The sequence below is a fragment of the Perca flavescens genome, chromosome 17 (assembly GCF_004354835.1).
Source record: "Perca flavescens isolate YP-PL-M2 chromosome 17, PFLA_1.0, whole genome shotgun sequence".
NCBI classification, from domain to species: domain Eukaryota; kingdom Metazoa; phylum Chordata; class Actinopteri; order Perciformes; family Percidae; genus Perca; species Perca flavescens.
In genome coordinates this window covers 3,436,468-3,456,977 of record NC_041347.1, presented here as the reverse complement: position 1 = coordinate 3,456,977, position 20,510 = coordinate 3,436,468, and the positions used below count along the sequence as shown (strand labels likewise).

Genomic DNA, 20,510 nt, shown 5'->3' with positions numbered 1-20,510 from the left:
TTACAAGACCAAAAGCAGGATAGCACTAGAACTGTTTAAAATCCAAGACCTCGGGTCCGTTTATGAAAGCAGGTTTAGTGAAAACTCTGAGTTTAACAATGAGATGAGGGGAATTCTGGGTTTTCCGTTTGAGAAAGGGAGGTAGCTTAACCTCAGAGTCAGTTACTATGGTAACTGAGCCTGTGAACCTAACTTGGTCGGGAGCAGGTTTTCTTCAAGAAACCTCTAGTTTCTGTCTCCTCCCCTCTGACACAGCGCTCTTTCATTTTCTCTTTCATTCAGTCTATATCAGGTGCAATTTGGCACAGTTTATCTGCATGAATGAAAAAACAGTGTTGGTTTATTAACCATGTTAGGCAGACTAAAAAACGCTTTTTCTTCTTAAAACATGGCTTTTCCTTTTGTCGACGATCCCGTTGATGAAGAAGCTGTATTACTTCGCAGGGAGTTAAACATGCGTCAGGAGATGATATTGAGGTCCTGACGCATTTTAATTTCCAGATAACTTCCTATTTGAGCGTTTTTTTTCTTCCCAGTCTATCAGTTATGTAGCCTACACAAACTTATCCGCCCTTATATCACTAAAGTCACCCATCGTGGACATGCTCTACATCCCAGCAGATTATTTGTCATATTACATTATTTGGCAACAGCAGTTTTCTTTACAACATTGATGATGCGTAGCATTTTAGTAAAGCCACTGTATGCAGGGCCGTCAGAAGAGCTCGCTCTGAAGCGTGTTTTAAACGTTTTTGTAGTGTTCCCTGGACACAAACCAGTAAGAGCCATTAAAAAGGAGTTCCACAGTATTGCAGGTAAATTATGTAAACCCTTTGAAATTAGAGATTATTAATTATAATGTATAATCTAAAGGAGCCTAGGACTTTTTCGCACTTAGTATTGCATCTAAATGAAATGGGTTCAATTCGATTTCACCAGTAATATTATACTTATTATTGAATAGGATATACACAATATTGGAATATAAGCATTTACTCTAGCAGCAAATGCTCTCCCATGCAAATTTCTCTTTTGCAGCAGCCGCTGTGTTTTTTTTTTTTTTTTTTTTTTTTAAACAAAATGCATGTTCAAATTATATATCAAGTATTTCCGCTGACCCGTTTTGTTTGTGGTTGTTACCATGGTCCAACATAGTATCATGGCTCCATTCATGCTGTCTTTTTATTGTGGTGCCTCATATCTGCTGTTCTGTTTCCCATCTCGGTGTAATCAACTCAGACATCAGGGTTAGACTCAGAGTTCGTTAAACCTCCTTCCTGAAACGGGCCCGTGCTCTAACACCTTGTGGAAAATACTACTCAGTGGATGTGCTAGTGCTGAATGGGATTTTTTCTAATGTAACATGTAACCCACAAAATATTGTCTGCCAACGATACCAGTTAAAACAAATGTTTTGGGGTCCTCTCACTTTATCCTGATCCTATGTTCTTGACGTATTATAGCTGTACAGTCGAATAAGACATAGAGGGGAAAAAAACAAGTTTGAACAAATCTTAGTTGAAAGTATATAGGTCTAGACAGGTGCCAATGTTGTGTCCAGAACACAAGCACACTAATTAAGCTAATGGCATGGCAGATGGCAAAATCAATAACAACTTTGTCATGTTGGTCATTCCTCTCATCTAGTAGTCTAAATCTATTGCCCAGCTTTATTTTCTCCTCTTGAATGTTGTGCTCTGAATACTTTGAGAAGTCTGTACTTAATTTTCACTTCTGACTTCCCTCTCACCAGATTTTGAGGTGATTAAGGTTGTGGCCACAGATCTTGACCAGCCAGATTCTGACAACTCGGATATCCGCTACCGTCTGATGAGCCAGGAACCAAAGTTGCCCAGTGACTTCCTGTTTGTTATCAACTCAGTCACAGGAGTCATCAGAGTCTATGCTGGTGGCCTAGACAGAGAGGTAAAATAAGACTTTATTAATCCCGCACTGGGGAAATTCCTGTGCTAAGTAAGACTTTTTAAACAAATTTCACTAATATTTGCTTACGTTCATGCTACTGAAATGATCCCTATTCCAAAAAAAAGTGCTCTACCTAGGAAAACAGTGTAATAGTAGATATGTTACATCGGTATAAAGCTACTGATTAATAGGGTTGGGTATTGTTTGGTTTTTTTTCGATTCCGGTGCTAAATCGATACTTTTAAAACGGTGCCGGTGCCTGAACCGGTACTTTTCAATAGTTTAAAAAAAAAAAAAAAAAGGGTAGTAAACAACAGTCAGTGACTTGTTTATTGCTAAGGCCATGGTCAAAATTAAAGATTTAATAACGTTATAACAATAACTTATTTCACCAGTAAATTGCTGTTGAACACCAGATGGGAAAAGGGTATTTTACAATTACTGTCAATGCACCACGAGGCTACCAGTTTTAAGTGAATCTGTGTTTAATTCCGACAATGGCAGCTGCAAGTGAACACAGTCTTTGTTGTTTAATTCCGACCATATAAACATACTGTATATCTATGAATTGCGACAACGGCAGCTGCTGCGCTGCAGAGCAGACTGTTACATCCCGCTGTTGAAGTCCTCCACAGTGAAATACAGTCACACTTTACACGGTTTAACGTTAGCTGTCAGCATTTTAACTGTGATTAATCCAGCTGCTAGCTAAAGGTAGGCTAACGTTACATGCTGTCAGGTGTAGTGTAAAGTCAGGCACCGAAACTTTCGTTCTTATTCGGTCTCGTTACTACAGTTTACTTCGGCACCGCTTCCCTATTGGCACAGAGTTTCGGTACCCAACCCTACTGATTAAGCTCTCATACAGTTGATCATGGGAACTGTCATGATCTTGACAGGTATGGGGTGGAAAAAGCTATACATACTATAGCGGTCAATCTTCCCTGATAATACCATTCAAATTTCATTTATTATTTGTATATATTTAATGCTCAAATGCAGCCTGTTATTTACTACACTTCTCAGGCTTATGCATTGTCAATGCCACTATAAGCATGTGGTTGTTACATGTTCTGTCCACTAGAGGGACTTCGAACATTAGTCTGGGCTTGAAGGGGACCTGAGTCATGGCGCATTTAGTCTATAACCACGACGTTCCAATTCTGGGATTGCTCCGGTGCCGCAGAAAATTCTGCCGGATGCACGTCTTTTTCGCCGATGTCAGTTTCCTTTTGCTTTCTTTGTGTTGAATTTTAAACTCCATTCGATTTAATGAGGACTATGGCTAAAGTGGCCATATTATGATTTTCAGGTTCATAATTGTAATTTGAGATGGTATCAGAATAGGTTTACATGGTTTAATTTTTTTTACATGGTTTAATTTCTAATTTACACCATCTTTTTGTTGTAATGCACATTGCTGCAGCTCCTCTTTTCACCCTGTGTCAGGTCTCTGTTTTAGCTACAGAGTGAGACCTCTCAACTTGTGTAAGATCAGGATTAGCTGGGAGACTTCTTCTAAACGAGGGCACACTTCCAACCTTGTGTAGAATACCTGCAGAACAGGGACATGTAAGTAGTTCTATACAATTTATTTTGTAGATTAGGGTGAATTTGTGTGTGTTGTTGCAGTGTTTTGCCATTGAGAACGAGCTAGCATGCTAACGGTTAGCCCTCTAGGCCCCTCGTTTCGGCTAGTGACGTAGAAAGCCGTGCAGATTTTGCAACAGCTCACCCTGAGACTGAAGGCAGGACACATTCAGAAACCCCTATCTCACTCAAAATAGCATGGATGTTGTTTTTTTCTCAAAGTTTCTATTCGACCAAAACAAGTTCCTTCCTGAGGCTCTTTTGCAGCAGCTCCATGCAGAGCTTAGCGCCGCCCATAATGATTGTGATTGGTTCAAAGAAATGCCAATAAACCAGAGCATGTTTCCAGAGCGGTAGCGTGACAACTGGAATTTTAAAATTGAATATTTAACAACTGGAAGACATATTGGAAGACATTTTAAATATCCAATATGTCTTTGATCTCCTTTTAGTATGTCGTCTTTCAAGCTGTTGTACAGTTGTGGAATTGCAGTTTGTGAAACGTATGTTCTCCCCAGAGGTGTCAAGTAATGAAGTACAAATACTTTGTTACCTTACTTAAGTAGAAGTTTTGGGTATCTATACTTTACTGGATTAATTATTTCACAGCAGACTTTTTACTTATACTCCTTACATATTCACGCAATTATCTGTACTTTCTACTCTACTTTCTAAAATAGCCTTGTTACTCCCGATGTTTTCATTCTGGCTTGTCATCGTTAAAAAAAAAAAAATCTCTTCCACACGCATATAAACTTTGAAAAAAATCCATCCATGCTGTTTTAAGTGCGATACGGTTTCTGAATGTGTCCTGCCTTCTGTCTCCGGGTTAGCTGTTCAAAATCGGCACGGCTTGTGACGTCAGCCGAAGTCGGAGAAACAGCCTTTCTTTTACGGTCTATGGAGCTAGCTAGCTGACATGATCTACATCTGAGCTACTGTGCATATGCGAGTGCAATCAAAGATGGTACAGAAGAAGAAAAGATGTCTCCCTCTGTAGCTTAAACAGAGACCAGGTGAAAAGAGGATCTGCAGCAGTGAGAGAGAGCTGTGCAGTACAACAAAAATATGGTGTTTTTTGAAAATGAAACCAAGTAAATAGCCTAGAAATCTAGACTCCCCCTAGTGGCAGCAAATTTATTTGGCAGCCAGGGGGGGTCTAAGCACTCTCCATTGACTTTCAAGCTGCAAAAACCAAATTTTGGTACCAGCAACATGAATAAAACTAAACGTAACATGAATAAACTTGAATGGGTAAACACGGTCTGTGAAAGGATGCATTCTAACCAGCGAAGGTATTTAACACTAAAAACTACATCCCATAATTCCACACAACTTCCCAACATCATCAAAATTCCATGTTTACCATCCATTCTTTTGGTTGAGAGACCTCTAAAGGCAGAAAGTTACATATTGTACGTTTTTAAATAACCGATCATTAACCGTTGACCGAAACGGAGTCTCAGTTCACCGTCCGGGAGGCTCTGACACTCTGTGTCCACGGACAGCTATAGGCTTGTGTATATAGACTAAGCCATACACAAAGTATCACATACGTAATTTAGTGTGTGTGTGTCCGTGTGTGTCCGTGTCCGTGTCCGTGTCAGTCCGTCCGTCCACTCGAGTGGTCGTAGAATCTCAAGCAGGCTACACATTTTTGTTTTCTTCTATTTATCGTTTTCTGCTTGGCAAGCTGACCGGACGGGACATGGGAGTGGTAGCATCGACGATTCCATTTTTTTATTCGAAATTCAAGATTGTGACTTAATTTCGGGCCATTTTGAAATCGTGACACCCTTAAACGTTAGCCGACATATTTATTTAAAAAAAAATCACATTTTGAATTGTAATTTCAACATTCGAATAGTATTGATGATATATATTTATTTATTTATTTATTTTTTTTTTTTTTAACTATTTGAATTATAGTCTACTTTCTGAATACGTTCCAACAGCCCTTATACATATCTGGAAATCAATACATTAGTGATACATTTAGATACATTGATGCAAAACCACAGGAAATTGGTTAGCATAGGCAGAAAACAAACACAAATTCCCTAGGAGTGGTAACTGAAACGAAGTTCCAAATTTAGAACCAATTTCCAAATGCCAAGAAACGGGTAACCAATTAAAAAACAGAAGCTTATTAGTTCCAACTTATCAGTTTCAACAAGGGCTGGGCAATATATTGATAATATATCGACAACAATATATGAGACTATATATTGTCTTGAATTTTGGATATCATGATATGACACAAGTGTTGTCTTTTCCTGATTTTAAAGGCTGCATTACAGTGAAGTGATGCAATTTTGTAATCTAGCGGTTTTATTTACCCACTTAGTAAATTGTTTATCAAAATTCTCATTGTCTCATCTCAATAGTCAACCCTACAATATTGCCACAATATCGACATTTGGTCAAAAATATCTTTATATCCTAACCCTACAGCTCTAGTTCCAACTACACATGAATACAAGATGAAGAGTTGCGAGCACACGAGGCAACCATGCACCATGGACCGCAGGTTTTCTACTAAGCTCCGCTCGCCAACAGCTGTTTGTGCTCAGCGCAGCTGCGCTTTCTCACTCGCGCACATTTACTGCACACACTCGCACACATTCTCAACCCCAGACGCAATGACTCTTCTTTTGAGTTTTGAAGTTTATTTTATTTTTTTTATAAAATGGCAATTGGCTATTTGTATATGGCCCAACGTATGTTGGACCCTGTCATTTCGGCAGGTTACAGTCCAGTGAATAAAAAGAATAAACAGATTATCAATGAGTCATATTATTTGATAACAACCAAATTGAACTGTATGAAATTCATTTATAGGTTCCATAAACTGTATGAAGTGAATATTAATGGTGTAAGAAGAAACTGTACGACGTGCCAATCAGCCTGAAGTACTTTCTAGAACAGAGTTTTTTTTTTCATTCTTTTGTGGTGCAGTTGTTGCCTGGTGACTTCAGATTTGTTGTTGTGGTAACGTTGCTGTAATGTACTTGGAATTCTGAAATCATTGCCTTTATCAATTATCCTTCTATCTATGGTGTCAAGTCTAAAATGCATCCTCGGATTACTTTGCAGATGGTTTTGTGTCATGATTATCCGTTCAGCTCATTTTACATTAACAAAAAGAGCACTATACTGTAATTGCCTAATAAGTGCAACAGAAAATGCAATGGATCTTGTAATGGTACACTTTACAAATGCCCCCTGATTGAGTAGAAGGTGGAGTCTGTTGATTTTTTACACGGTATATTTTGATTTTGGATTGATGTCAGTTTTGTTATAAAATAAATATTTTAAGGGTAGTTGGACTATTTAATTTAAATTGACATCCCAAGGGTCAAACCCTTGTACAACTTGTACCAGTACCACAATAACTACCGTATTGGTTTGAATAGAGGACTATTGAATAGAGGAATAGAGAAAAAGTGGGGTCGTCTTATAATTGGGGTCTAGACTTTTACCTGTTTAAGTCGCAGAACGTAAGGGACGTCACTTGTTTCAACAGCCAATAGAGAAGTCAGCTATAAACAATAGAAATGAAATAATCCATTTTAATGTTACAAACCTGGTCGGAAACGTTTTAGATGGAGCCTCAACGAGCGCCCAAAAGCGCGGTAATGTTATATGGTGGAGAGAGAGATAGAGAGTTAGTGACAGAGAGAGAGCACCCAGCGGCGTTAGAACAAAGCAGTGACTCAGAGAAATAAAACATGTTTTGCCGATTCATCACTAGAAGGGTAACTGAGCAAGCATCTCAATATCACTAACGTTATCGATATTCATACATAGATGAAACAAATTATATATCCGCTACAAAAAAGCCTAAAAGTCGGAAGTTAAAACGGAAATACGAGGTGTTGTTATTGAGATGTAACACCGTCTAAAAATGCAAACAGCCAGAGAAGATCTTACCCTGGTCCTCAAAGCGACTGCTTCCAAGAGATTGACAGGAGAGTGTGTGATTACGTAATAATGGGATGCCCATTACCTGAGCAGTCATTCAGCTAAAGGCCTTGGAAATATTTACTACTTTAAATGTGACACTTTCATCTAAAAAGATATTGAAAATATTATTTCATTTAAAAGATGTTAAAAACAAAACGGCCTACCTTGTTTTATTATCGTTGTTATTATTATTATTATTTTCAAATAAAATAATTTTCTTTATGAAAACAATATTTGGCTTTTATAAAGTATCTAAAAATGTCTTAGTCTTGAAAAAGTGGGGTCGTCTTATATTCGGACCAATACTGTACTTTCATATCACTGTCTGCAACCACTTTAAAAGCACCCTTGCTTCTTTTCTTAGCACAAGGCAATTTCTAAAGCAAAAGGACTTGAAGGTGTAATCATGTAACATCACACCGGCTGAGGCTAGTGGAAATGTCATTAGTTTTGCAGCTATATCAGCTATATGATGTGTCTTAAAGGATTCTGCTCCAACTGACTGTAAAATGACAGCAAAATATTTAAGCCATTAGTTGATGAGCTGAACGTATTTTGTGTCTTTTCTAACAGAAATACCCCGAATACACTCTGGTGGTACAAGCAGCAGACATGAAGGGAGAAGGATTGACTGCAGAAGCTAAAGTAATCCTTACTGTCACAGATAGCAATGACGAGGCTCCTGTCTTCACTCAGCCGTCGGTAAGTACAACGTACTCTTGACTGAAAATGTACTGTTTGCTAAATACTCCTCAGATCCGCAGTTCTCCAAGCATCGCTTAGCAACCATAACTAGGCATAGCAGATCTGTCAAGTTACAGGGTTCTCACCATGCTTAAGCAGTGTCCAAGGGGCTGAAGTAAACTATAGTCAGTGTTGTAAATTTTTGTATTGACTTTTTAAATCTGACTATGTATGTACCGCAAGTTCATTTTCTTTTAACATTGCATTTCACGTTTGATGAAACTTTCATTCTAAAAAGATCTATTGGATTTTGGAATGCAAGTTTAAACACTTTTTGGCTTTAAGTAAGTGAGTGATCTATATTTAACGGGGAATCTCAGATCTCACATCTGTACAGGGGAGTAATGAACTGCATGATGATGCCGATCATTAAATTTAAGATAAAAAAAAAAAAATGAACAAGCAACAATAGCAATCTTTGTTTTCTCAGTTTGTTTCACTTTTAACACATCCCTTGCATTCTCCCAGTATACGGCAACAGTTGATGAAAATAAAGTCAACGCTCAGATCTTAACAATGTCCGTAACGGACGGTGACGAACCACATTCCCCAGCCTGGAACGCCAAGTTCACGATTGTCCATGGTGATCCTGGAGGATTTTTTTCTGTGAAAACCGGAATTAACAAACATGAAGGAATCCTTTCTACTGCCAAGGTAGGATATAAACAAATAATTCTCAAATAAGCCGCAATATTAAAGATTAATACTTTTATTTTTATTTTTTTATTTTTTTACTGATCGTTTTTCAGCGACTTATTGTCAATTCATAAGCTAACAATTGCTGTTATGTATTTAAGTAAAAAGTGGGCGTTTTTAGTTTCACAGCAGTATGCTTTTCTTTCCATCCAATCAGGGTCTTGACTTTGAGAAGAGCAGCACACACACTTTGTTGATTGCAGTGGTGAATGAGATTCCTTTTGCTGTTCCACTGCCCACTTCCACTGCCACAGTGGTGGTGACTGTGCAGGACGTCAATGAAGCTCCAGTCTTTGATCCAGTAGAGAAGCTTGTGGTAATACCTGAGGACCTTGCCATTGACAGTGGTGTGGTGCAGTACACTGCTTCTGACCCAGACACTGCACGCAAACAGAAAGTCGCGTAAGATCAAACTCTGATATACCTTATTTTCAACTTGTATTTCAACACAATATTATCATGCTAGAGAAAATTTGTTAATCAAGCTTTAGGTGACACCTTTAATTCTTTAACGCCAGGCATCAATAAGTGCATTTATCACTAAAATGTCTGAGCCTGCAGATGGTGACCGTATTACTCAAGATAAAATGTAAGAGTAGCTGAGATTTTAGTGAATGTGATACAGCTTATTTAGAGGCTGCAAATAGTTTGTAATTTTCAGTACATCCTAGGTCAAAACTTTGATAATACCATGCCTGGGCAGGATATTGACTTTTTAAGATATATCCATATATTTTCAAACAAGATATAGGATGGGACAATACCATTTATATTGATATAGTTTGATGTTGCGTTACTTAACCCATTTCTTCTGTAAATCTGTGCCTGTGTTGCATCTCTCCTCTCACACTCTCCTGGCAACCCCATCCCCACTCGCTCACATGCTCTCCTGCAACATGGAGGGAGATGCAGTTCCTCATGGGGATTTCTCTAAAACACTTTTACCTCATTATTTGAAACTTTGGCCACGTTTAACATGAAAATCCGGCATTGTAACTAGGCCTGTCAGCAATAACGCGTTAATAAATATCTTAATCGCGAGTACCAAAGATTATTTATTTTACACCATCACTGGTGCTGTTACCAAATAATCTTTGCTGAGAAGAATCGCTACGCTCTAGAATCTTTGGCTGCTACTATTTTGACCCTTTGAGGCACCTTTACTTGTTGTCAAGCTGCCACAGACACTTCCTACCTCCTGCTGCAGCCTTGGAGATGAACAATACAGTTCTAAATGGTGTGTTTTACTTAAAAACAACAAAAAAGCTCCCAGACGGTGTGAAATGGAACTAAAATATCACCGAGGGTGTTGATGCTAGTGGACTATTTTGGAGAGTGCAAGTCACCACAGACCTGTGGATGAAACCAAATCGAAAAAATTAACTGAAGCGCTTGCGAGATGGGTGGCAAATAACTGCACACCATCTTGACATCTTGTGCATGCACTTTTGCTGTATAATATATTTTGACATTTTTTAAAAAGCAAGCTGTATTTCTGAAGATTATTTGCATTAATTTGATTCCCAATCAAGATACACTGGAAAGAATTGCGAAACATGCGATTAATCGTGATTAAAGGTCCCATGACATGGTGCTCTTTGGATGCTTTTATATAGGCTTTAGTGGTCAAAATTCAACCTTGGTGCAGAATTACAGCCACTAGAGCCAGTCCCACAATGCGCTTTCCTTAGGATGTGCCATTTCTGTGTCTGTAGCTATTGAGGAGGAGAGAGGGGAGGGCAAGGTGGAGGGTGGGGGTGTGGAACTGCCACTTTGCTCGTTTTGAAAGCCATGATGTCTCTCTCTCATGAGTGGGCCAAATTCTCTGGGCGGGCAAAGCAGAGAAAGGGGAGGTAACCTTGCTCCTTATGACCTCATAAGGAGAAGATTCCAGATCAGTCCATCTGAGCTTTCATTTTGTCAAAGGCAGAGCAGGATACCCAGGGCTCGGTTTGCACCTATCACCATTTCTAGCCACTGGGGGACCATAGGCAGGCTGGGGGAACACATATTAATGTTTTAGAACCTCATAAAGTGAAATTTTCATGCCATGGGACCTTTTTAACTATTGAAATTCGGCGATTAATCGTGATTAAGAAATTTTTTTCTTTTGAGAGCCCTAATTGTAACATTATAAATATGACAGAAAAAAAAAAAAAACATAATAGGTCACCTTTAAGTAATAGAAACTAAAGTGTATACCGTATTTACAACATGTTAACTGGTGTTACTCAATTGATCTGATCCTATCTGTTGTATGCTGGTCACTTGCATAGCATTTACATTGGGTCTATGATATCTTGTTTATGTCCAGGTATAAAATAATTAGTGACCCTGCTGGCTGGCTGAACGTGGCCAAAGACACAGGCCTGATTACAGTAAAAAGTCTCATGGACAGAGAGGCTGTCTTCGTCAAGGACAACAAATACACAGCACTCATTGGTGCATATGACAATGGTAGGTGGGAGGCAAATCTTAAACTTGTACATGCTTATCTGATTTTCTGCACTGCTTTAGGGCCAAAAAGTTTGGGCTTTATTTTACCATGATGTTTTAGCTTCCATATAATTTTCAGTTGTTCTCCTGATGTATGTTTATATGTCTGTCACCTCACCAGATGCAGTCCCAGCTACAGGAACTGGTACTCTAATAATCCAGCTCCAAGATGTCAATGACAATGCACCCACCGTTGAGGAACGTGCAATCAGGGTGCGTCTCCCTTTCCAAACTGTTAAAGGACCAGTGTGTAGTGGTATCTTTTGGTGAGGTTGCAGATTGCAACAAGTGTGTAGTCAAAACTATGGTGTCATTCAGGCTAGGGCTGCAGCTATCGATTATTTTAGTAATAGAGTATTCTAGCGATTATTCCATCAATAAATCGAGTAATCGGATAAGAAATGCTTTTGCTTTATACTAAACGGCAATAGTAAATATACAAAAGAAAGGTTTCCTTATTAGAACAAGCAACATTTTTATTGCATACAATAACCGTGTTAGCAGGTAATATTTTTATTGCACAGGCCACCAAGCCCCCTTATTCTTTCGTTCTGGGCTACTTAAGAAACCTGTCCGGCTCTGCGGAAGAGGACTTTGACTTTGTAGATGTGAAGGGCTCATTTTAAACTAATGAAAACGATTCTCAGTTTCACGTGATGAATGAAAATATACTTATGAATCTTTTTTTTCCTTTTCTGCCTATAGGTTCTCCTAAATCCTATAAACTGGTCCTTTTTTTATTTTTTAAAGCACTTTAAATACAGAAACATTTTAAATTGACGTTTTGGGTGCAGAACTTGTGATGACTTGTGATGCGTGTGATTTTTAAAATGTATCACACAGAAGCCACTGTTGTGCAGTAATGAGTAAACAAAGACTTAACTCTGACATTCTGTTTTCCCAGGTGTGTAACAAACAATCAGCTCAACAGCTGCTGACGGTAACCGATAAGGACGAACCAGGCTTTGGTGCTCCATACAGCGTCTCTTTACAGGGCATGGCAGCAAAGAACTGGACCGCTAGGATGAACGAAACCAGTATGTTGTGTGTGTCTGTCTGTGTGTGTGTCAGTGTCCATGTATGGCAGCCTCGCCCATTAGCATGTGTTTGAATGGTGATTAGTGCCTGTACTGTGAAAGTGCTTTGATGAGCCGTTAACAAAAGCATTAAATAAATGAAATCCATTACTGCTGCCATCAAATAGCCAGTTTCAGGAGAAACTTATAGGTCATTTGGGGGGGGACATTTTAAGTTTTTTAAAAGGCTAACAGACAAAAAAAAATTAGGTCAAGAAAGAAGTTAAAAGACTGTTCATTGTTGAGGAGCTGAAATTTTTCCTCATTGTTTTTTGTTGGTATTCTGTTCAGCTGGCCAAAAAGTCAGTTTATATATTAGGTACTCCATTTTCCCAGGCTAGTTAGTAAGTAAGCTCCACACATTTCAGGTTGTTTCAGGTACTGGGTCAGAGATGCTTTAGTTTCGGTATAAGAGATTGTTTGCTGAGATTTGAATGATTGGAGTTTATTGGGGAGGCGATCACAGCATGGGAGTAAGCAATGTCTTAGGAAGACACCTCAGTGAAAATGAGCCCCTCATGCAATGCATTTACAAAGAAGCTAGATTTTTTTAGGCCAAGATATGCTTTAACAGTGTTTTCCACAGGTTGAGAATTTACTTGAGGGATGTGGGTGGCGCAGGATGTGACTGCGCGGCATCATGCCATTACGTTCAGTAATTAACTAGTCAAATAAAGGTTTATAAACTATTTATTGAAAAAAATGACTACATAACCAGATAATTTAGAAATAAATAACTATTTACATATTTATAGTGCTACTATAGAGGATCTTTGCCACTACCAACATTGTACTAACGTAAGCCTGGCTACCTGTAGTGTTGACGAACTGACCGAAGAACCGGTTAATTAACCCGACTCGTGTCACTGAGCCGGGAGAATTGAGTGCCATACGTCAATGAACCGACTCACTCCTGTTTTTTTCTTTTACTTCATTCGTGCCGTTGGCATTATATATATATGTCAATGGTTGGCCGTTGTGTAGCTGGTATTCTTCTGCTACTGTGTGTGTTGTCATCTAGCTCATTAGCGCCTCCACTGGACTGGAGTGGTGGTGCTAGAATCAATCAAGGAAATGAGCTACTAATGCCTAGACCCGAACGAGACTGAATGTAACCGTGCAACCTGCCGGCCGCTCGACTCTAATGTAACCGTGCAACCGGCCGGCCCTCTCGAGTCTAATGTAACCGTGCAACCGGCCGGCCCGCTCGAGTCTAATGTAACCGTGCAACCTGCCGGCCCGCTCGAGTCTAATGTAACCGTGCAACCGGCCGGCCCGCTCGAGTCTAATGTAACCGTGCAACCGGCCGGCCCGCTCGAGTCTAATGTAACCGTGCAGCCGGCCCTCTCGACTCTAATGTAACCGTGCAACCTGCCGGCCCGAATCTATTAACTCGGTAGGCCAACAAACAACCGTCCGGTTGAACCGACTCTCGTAAAAGAGTCGGTTGTCCCATCACTAGTGAATTGTTAGCGCTGTGACATGCCCGCGAGTTCACAAGGGGCAGGGGCTGGAGGCCGCTGGTCTGTGTGCTATACAATTACATTGTTGATTGGGGGAAAAAAATAAATGGTAATTCAGATTTTATCTAGGGCGGGGAGCCGGAGTATAAATATTGGTTTTACTTTGAGTGTTTCTGTTAAATCATTGTTGGAATTAAACAAATTTACAAACTTAATCTGCACATCAACTGCACAGGGGCTGTAATGGCAATTTTCCTCTTTGTTGCAGAAACTGGCATCATCCTGAAATTAGTCACAGAGCTAGACAGTGGCGAGTACACTGTGGTCCTGAGGGTTACAGACAACCAGGGCCTGGCGCAGGAAAGCACGGTGCAGGCCACTGTGTGTGACTGCGCTGGGGAAGAAGTGTTATGCAAAGGACGTGTGGCAGGTGGCACTGATCTGTCTGTCATCCTGGGAATACTTGGAGGCATCCTGTTGCTGCTCAGTAAGTCTGATATTTGATTTACGTTGTATATGTAAAGATGCTTATGCTTTCTCTGCGATGTAGGAGGTGGTTGGACTTGTAATGGTCTATATCCTCAATGTTCCACTTCCGGAGTTTGCTCCATTGCCGACGGAGATTCTGCTAGATTTCAATCATTTAGGCTGGATATCCGTCACCTTCTGCTTCCTTTGTGTTGGCATTTTAAACTCTGGTCGATTTTATGAGAACTATGGTTAACCTTTTCTCAGCTCTCTGCAAGGTAAATCCAGACAGCCAGCTGGACTATCTGTCCAATCTGAGTTTTCTGTTGCACGACTAAAACAACTTTTGAACGTACACGTTCACCACCAGAACAAGTTCCTTCCCGAGGCTATTTTGCAGAGGCGCCGTTGCTCCGTACAGCGCTTAGCACCGCCCAAGACGATTGTGATTGGTTTAAAGAAATGGCAATAAACCAGAGCACGTTTTTCTCCCATCCCGGAATGCGGTGTGGACTCGCCAGACCCTCCTCCACAGCGCCGCGGTGGAGGAAGGCCTGGCAAAGTGAGACTAGACTTGTGATGACTTAATCATGGGTGTGTTGTATTAAGCTTTATACTCTGTATGTTCAGTGCTGGTGTTGCTGCTGCTGCTATTTGCAAGACGGAGACGAGGAGAAAAGAAGGAACCTCTACTGCAAGACGACGATATCAGAGACAACATTTATTACTATGATGAAGAGGGAGGTGGGGAAGACGATCAGGTAAATTAAGACCGAGGTTTGGAATAATTTCTTCCTGACGGGGCTCAATCGGGTGGGCATCATACTGCTATTTAAAATAATCAAGGAGGTACATCAAAGTTAGAAACAGAAAGCATTGGCTAAATGTCTCTGGCAGGCACAGGCGAGCAGCGCTGCTGGTCAGGCACCCAGTTAAAATTAATCGAAAGACGTTCACCAGCCAAACTGTTTTCAAACATCTGTAGATTATCAGTTCCTCTGATCAGGTGGTTGTTTTAGTGATAGCACCACATCTTTTTACACATTTTCTGGAGGAAAACCCATTGGAAGTTGAGTCATGGCATTAGTGATTAGGGCCATGTGCTAATTCAATATGATCCTACTATTTTAGTAAAAAGTGTATCACAACTATCATTTAAGATTAAATATATGATTTTAAGCAACTGTAACACAAGGTTATGAAAGCATAATAGTAGACAATTGTCCAAGAAGTTTAAAAAAAATCCCTTTTAAAAGTAGCAGTACCACACGGTAAACTCCTTTTTGCAAAACATTTAAATTATCTGATTATTAACATTGTGAGCAGCAGTTCATTGTTTTAGGTAGTTGAAGTGGAGCGGATTTTAATATAAAATATTGATCTGCTACATTACACGTATTGTATAAATGTACAAATGGATGTCTTACTAAAAATAAAGATGCTGTATCTTATGTGTGAACCCCTGTGTCTCCATCAGGACTTTGATCTGAGCGTTCTCCACCGTGGTTTGGACAACAGGCCCGAAGTATTCAGAAACGACGTAGTGCCGAACTTCATGCCGGCTCCTCAGTACCGGCCTCGCCCCGCCAACCCAGAGGAAATTGGCAACTTCATTGATGATGTGAGTCAAACATTCGAGAGCTCATACAAACCTATTCAAATCTAACATTGTTAGAATAGGTCATTTATTACTGCTGTAACACATTATTGTTTTTAGAGGGGGGGGTAAACACATTAGTTTGAAATCACAAATCCTGTTGGTCAACACAATCTTCAAAATTATTAAATTCAAACCCCATGGGGCTCCTTTTGGTGTCCAGTTGTTTATGGTCATGTTTGTTCGTCATGGCATGACTTTTTTTTTAAATATGGTTTTTGATACTTGTCGCATCATCCTCTCTCCCCATCTTTTCTGACTTGATTCTGCTGTATATACAACAATACAAAAAGTATGTCAAATAAAATATATTGTCTGCTCCTCTCTCAGAACCTGAAGGCAGCCGACAACGACCCAACAGCACCTCCCTATGACTCCCTGCTGGTGTTTGATTATGAAGGGGGTGGCTCTGATGCAGGAAGCATCTCCTCTCTGAACTCATCGAGCAGCGGAGACCAGGACTACAACTGCCTCAATGAGTGGGGACCCCGCTTCAAGAAACTGGCAGACATGTACGGAGGAGGAGAAGATGATGACATGCTGTAAATGTACCAAAGATCAAATAATTTGGATAGGCAGATGTACTAATGGCTGAATGTATGTTTGATTGAAAAGCATGGACTGATAGGGGACTGCATCCCAGTGAAAGTATAGTACAACCAGACACCAGTACACCCAAAGATGGGTTTTATTCGGTTTGTGGGTATTGACTGTTTATTGTTGTCAGTACAGTCCTGTTGGCAATAACAGACACTGCTCAGAAGCCAAAGGATGAGTTTTTTTTATAAATGAGTTTCCCATTTTGAATGGTTAAACTCTGTCTGTCTTTTAGATACCTGTTTAAATCTAGGCTGAAGACTGTTTTCTCTATTTTCTGTTCATTGAGTCTTGGATCTGGCTCATGTTTGATTTATGAATTTTGTGCAGATATTTCAGCCTGTGTTGTAGCTTAGTGGGTAACACTGGATACATACACAGATGCTTTGCAGTTGCACTGTAACATTTGTTATTTTGGCAACGTATGGTACTTTACATTTTTTCGGTTTGTTGTGTGTTTTGTACTACTACTTCAGTTAAATTGCATTGTTTTGTATTTCTGTTTGAGGAATGAAATCACAAATGATTAAGGGGAATTCTAGCTAGCCAACTGTCACATTAAATCACTTCTTTTTTTTCTCATTTACAATATGTCTTACTAAAAGGCAGGTAACGGGTATTCAATATAGGCTGTGCTTATCTTTGACCTGTTAAAATCTCTCACCCTCTGAGGCTGTAGTCAATGAGGTATCAATAAATGCTTTTTAAAATGTAGAATTGGTTGTTGTTGAAATGTTAAGTGTCTGCTTAGTTGACATCTTTATCACATTTTACGTCTAAATGCTTTTTGGCGCTCCAATGGTACTTTATTACGAACGCTTTGTTAATTTTGATTATTTTTTTTATAAAGTTACTCTTAATACAATAATGTGTTTGACTGGTCTTTTATTTCACTAATGGAGAGCATTTCACGAAAAGACCGACATCAAAATATGAACAGTAGCCTACAGCAAAGCAGCAGCCATGACAGAAGTATTGCAGGAGAGAGTCAAGTTCTTGAGTACTTATGTGATAGTCCTAGTGCAAGACTTCCCCTCAATGCAGGTGATTGCAGAGAAAGCCGTTTTATTAAAACACTCAAAGCATTTTCCATTTACCCTGGCTAATTAGATCTCGGCCAATGTACTTAAAGTTGCTCCCCAAAACCCAACTGTCTGAGCCAGATGAGCATGGTGTCTGCTAAATTGGGTACTGAAGGCATTTGATTTCAGTTTTCCTGTCCAGTTGATGCTAGCCTATGTAATTTGCAGCACACCACAATCACTAAATGGGAGACAACCATACAGTATGATATCGTTTTATCTGGCATCACACACACTTAGGCGTCAACAGGAAAGTCGCTCATTTTCAACCCTTCTGATGCGAGTCTGGTTGGCGTTGTGCCGTCGATGTGTTTTGCCCTGTCTAAACCTGAACCAAACCATAACCGGGAGGGGGGGGGGGGGCGCTACGCATTAACAAGAGAAACTATTCAACAGGGGAACAGACGACAACACTAGTGTTCTGACAGTTCGTGCTACCCATGCAGGTTGAGCTACATCCTAGTCAGATAAACTAATAAGCATCTCGCTTATGATGACCTACCCTAGCGAAAAACATTGTTTAGCACCTACTTAGGTCATATATATATATTGTGCCCATCGGACCAAATGTCACACCGCACCTGAGGAGAACAGTGGTCAGACATTTCAATAGAAGATACAAGACAGAATAGGCTACTAGCAGGGACGTCGTTAGGCCTAGTTTAGGGGTGCTGAAGCTACCCCAAAATGTTCCTAAGCCCCAGTGCACTTTACAGTGCACTCTGTATCACTCACTACTTTGAATCAATCTTCCTTCACCATTCATCTGTTTGTGTCGTTGTGCACTGCAGTCTGTCTGTTTTATTTATATTTCACGAACTGTCAGCTGGTGGAAAAGGCAGAGACGGAGGCTCAACGAGCCCGCGTGCACGTAACGGTATGTGGATGAGCGAGGAGAGAGTGACTGAAGAGAAGAAATAAAACGTTTTCGCCGATTTATCACTCGAAATGCAATTGTAGCGAGCATCTCACTATCGCTAGTGTTGAGTTTTACGTGTTCCAGAATCTCTGAAGAAGGAGAGGCTGGGTCCAAATGAAAGGTTAACACAAAGATTTAATAAAACAACATGAAAAACGACAGTCAAAACACAATAAAACATAAAACACTGTCAGCAGCAGACTGCAAACATGCTTCCCCTTGTGGGGACACAGATTGCAGCCATGCAACATGACAAACAATACACTGTAACCAGCGGACTACAGCAGCTTCCCCTTGCGGGGTCACAGCTGAAGTCCCGTGACATGACAAAACAAATACACTGCAGCTGACAGCGGACTGATCTCATGCTCTCCTTGCGGAGTTACAGAAAAACAGTCCTGAGATCGTCTCAGGATCCCACATTTATTCCTGTTCCTCAGGATAAGGACACACCTCTGAATTTCAAGTCACAGACTAAAGTTGTTTATCATGGAAGTGTTGATTTTACAGTAATATGCATTTCCTTTGTTCTAATCACGTCTAGCTCAACAGGGGATGGCTCCCCCAAAAAGAGACAACAGTTACCTTTCCTGTGGGGACAATGAGTCGTCTAAAGCTTCTACTTTCATGCTAAATAACCGACATGACCTAATCAATTCTTTAGAAGCTTGAGTTGGAGCCAGACCAATGCTAATCAGTGTAGTTATTTGATTAGATCTAGCAAGTACATTGTTTTCAAGACATAAGCCGGGTTTTAACTTTTTAACTTCAACAATCCCTCATTTTTCACACCTTTGGTGTGACCTTTGGTGTGAAAACACTATGAATGTTAATGAAAACAATTTCATTACATAAACATAAAAATACAACAAAAATGTAGACATTAGCAAAATGTGTTTGATTTATACAAGAAATTATTTTCCATCTCTGACCTCATCTTATCTGACTCCATATCTTGTATCAAGAAGGTTATTTCTCTAACAAAATATATTTAGCTGGATTTACACAGAGATTAGTGACTAGCATTCCATTTGAAACAAAAACAGATACACTTAATTAGATCAGAAGATATTAAAGCTGTTGACCAGGTAAAGACAATGGAAGGGAAAACATCTTAGAAATCAAAGAAAACAAAACCAAATTCAAGTTTCCACACTGCACTTCAAATACTGCACAAGTAATAACTTGTCTCAAATCTGTAATGCAATCAGGTGGGCTGAAATCTATTCTATGGCAGAAAATATCTTTTATCTGGCTCAAGGAAAGAATGCATTAGGTTTGATCTTAATCTCAAAGGAGCTAAAAACTGATACACACACACTTCAATATATGCTATCAGTTCAGATGGAGTGAGCACAAAGAAATAGTCTTCATCAATGCCCTTTCTGTAGTGAAAGATGCAGACTGGGGAATGGTCTGAAATCCAGATTTTGAAAAGTTCTTTGTTCAGTCTTGTCCAATCTGAAAATTTGGACAAAATCTCAGACTAAATCGACAATATGAAGTTTGTACTAGAGCTGCTGTGTTTGTGTCTTCTGTTTGGAAACACGTTTTGTGATGAAGAAGGGCGTGCGCCTGGGAGCACCTTGTTGGCGTTGGTGTCCTTTGCACGCCCTCTCAGAGACCTTTAGAGCAGCCACAGTTTCTCTCTCCCTCCTTTTCAGAAACATGAAGATGGACCGGCTGGGTGTGCTGCTTGCTCCAGCACCTGTAGGAAAAAGCCATCCTTAGCTCTTTGGTGTGTCAGCAGGGACTCCAGTCTCCCTGCTCTGTCAGGAAACCACCGCAGGAATTCAGCAGCAGTGATGCTCCATGCCAGTGGCGGATCTA

The 20,510-nt window shown here is 40.0% G+C and overlaps 1 protein-coding gene across 3 annotated transcripts in view; it reads left to right on the top strand.

Moving 5' to 3' along the window:
• The window catches only part of cdh31 (cadherin 31), a 32,385-nt gene extending 15,745 nt beyond the window's left edge, over window positions 1-16,640 (top strand). For all 3 annotated transcript variants that reach the window (XM_028603733.1, XM_028603734.1, XM_028603732.1), the window contains 11 exons: window positions 1,754-1,926; window positions 8,056-8,184; window positions 8,695-8,880; window positions 9,080-9,324; window positions 11,237-11,379; window positions 11,540-11,631; window positions 12,323-12,455; window positions 14,226-14,444; window positions 15,056-15,186; window positions 15,903-16,046; window positions 16,413-16,640. In XM_028603733.1, the coding sequence (XP_028459534.1) occupies window positions 1,754-1,926; window positions 8,056-8,184; window positions 8,695-8,880; window positions 9,080-9,324; window positions 11,237-11,379; window positions 11,540-11,631; window positions 12,323-12,455; window positions 14,226-14,444; window positions 15,056-15,186; window positions 15,903-16,046; window positions 16,413-16,628 (1,811 nt within the window). In that variant the 3' untranslated portion in view covers window positions 16,629-16,640. The remainder of the gene's footprint in view (window positions 1-1,753; window positions 1,927-8,055; window positions 8,185-8,694; window positions 8,881-9,079; window positions 9,325-11,236; window positions 11,380-11,539; window positions 11,632-12,322; window positions 12,456-14,225; window positions 14,445-15,055; window positions 15,187-15,902; window positions 16,047-16,412) is intronic.
• The last annotated feature ends 3,870 nt before the right edge of the window (window positions 16,641-20,510 follow it).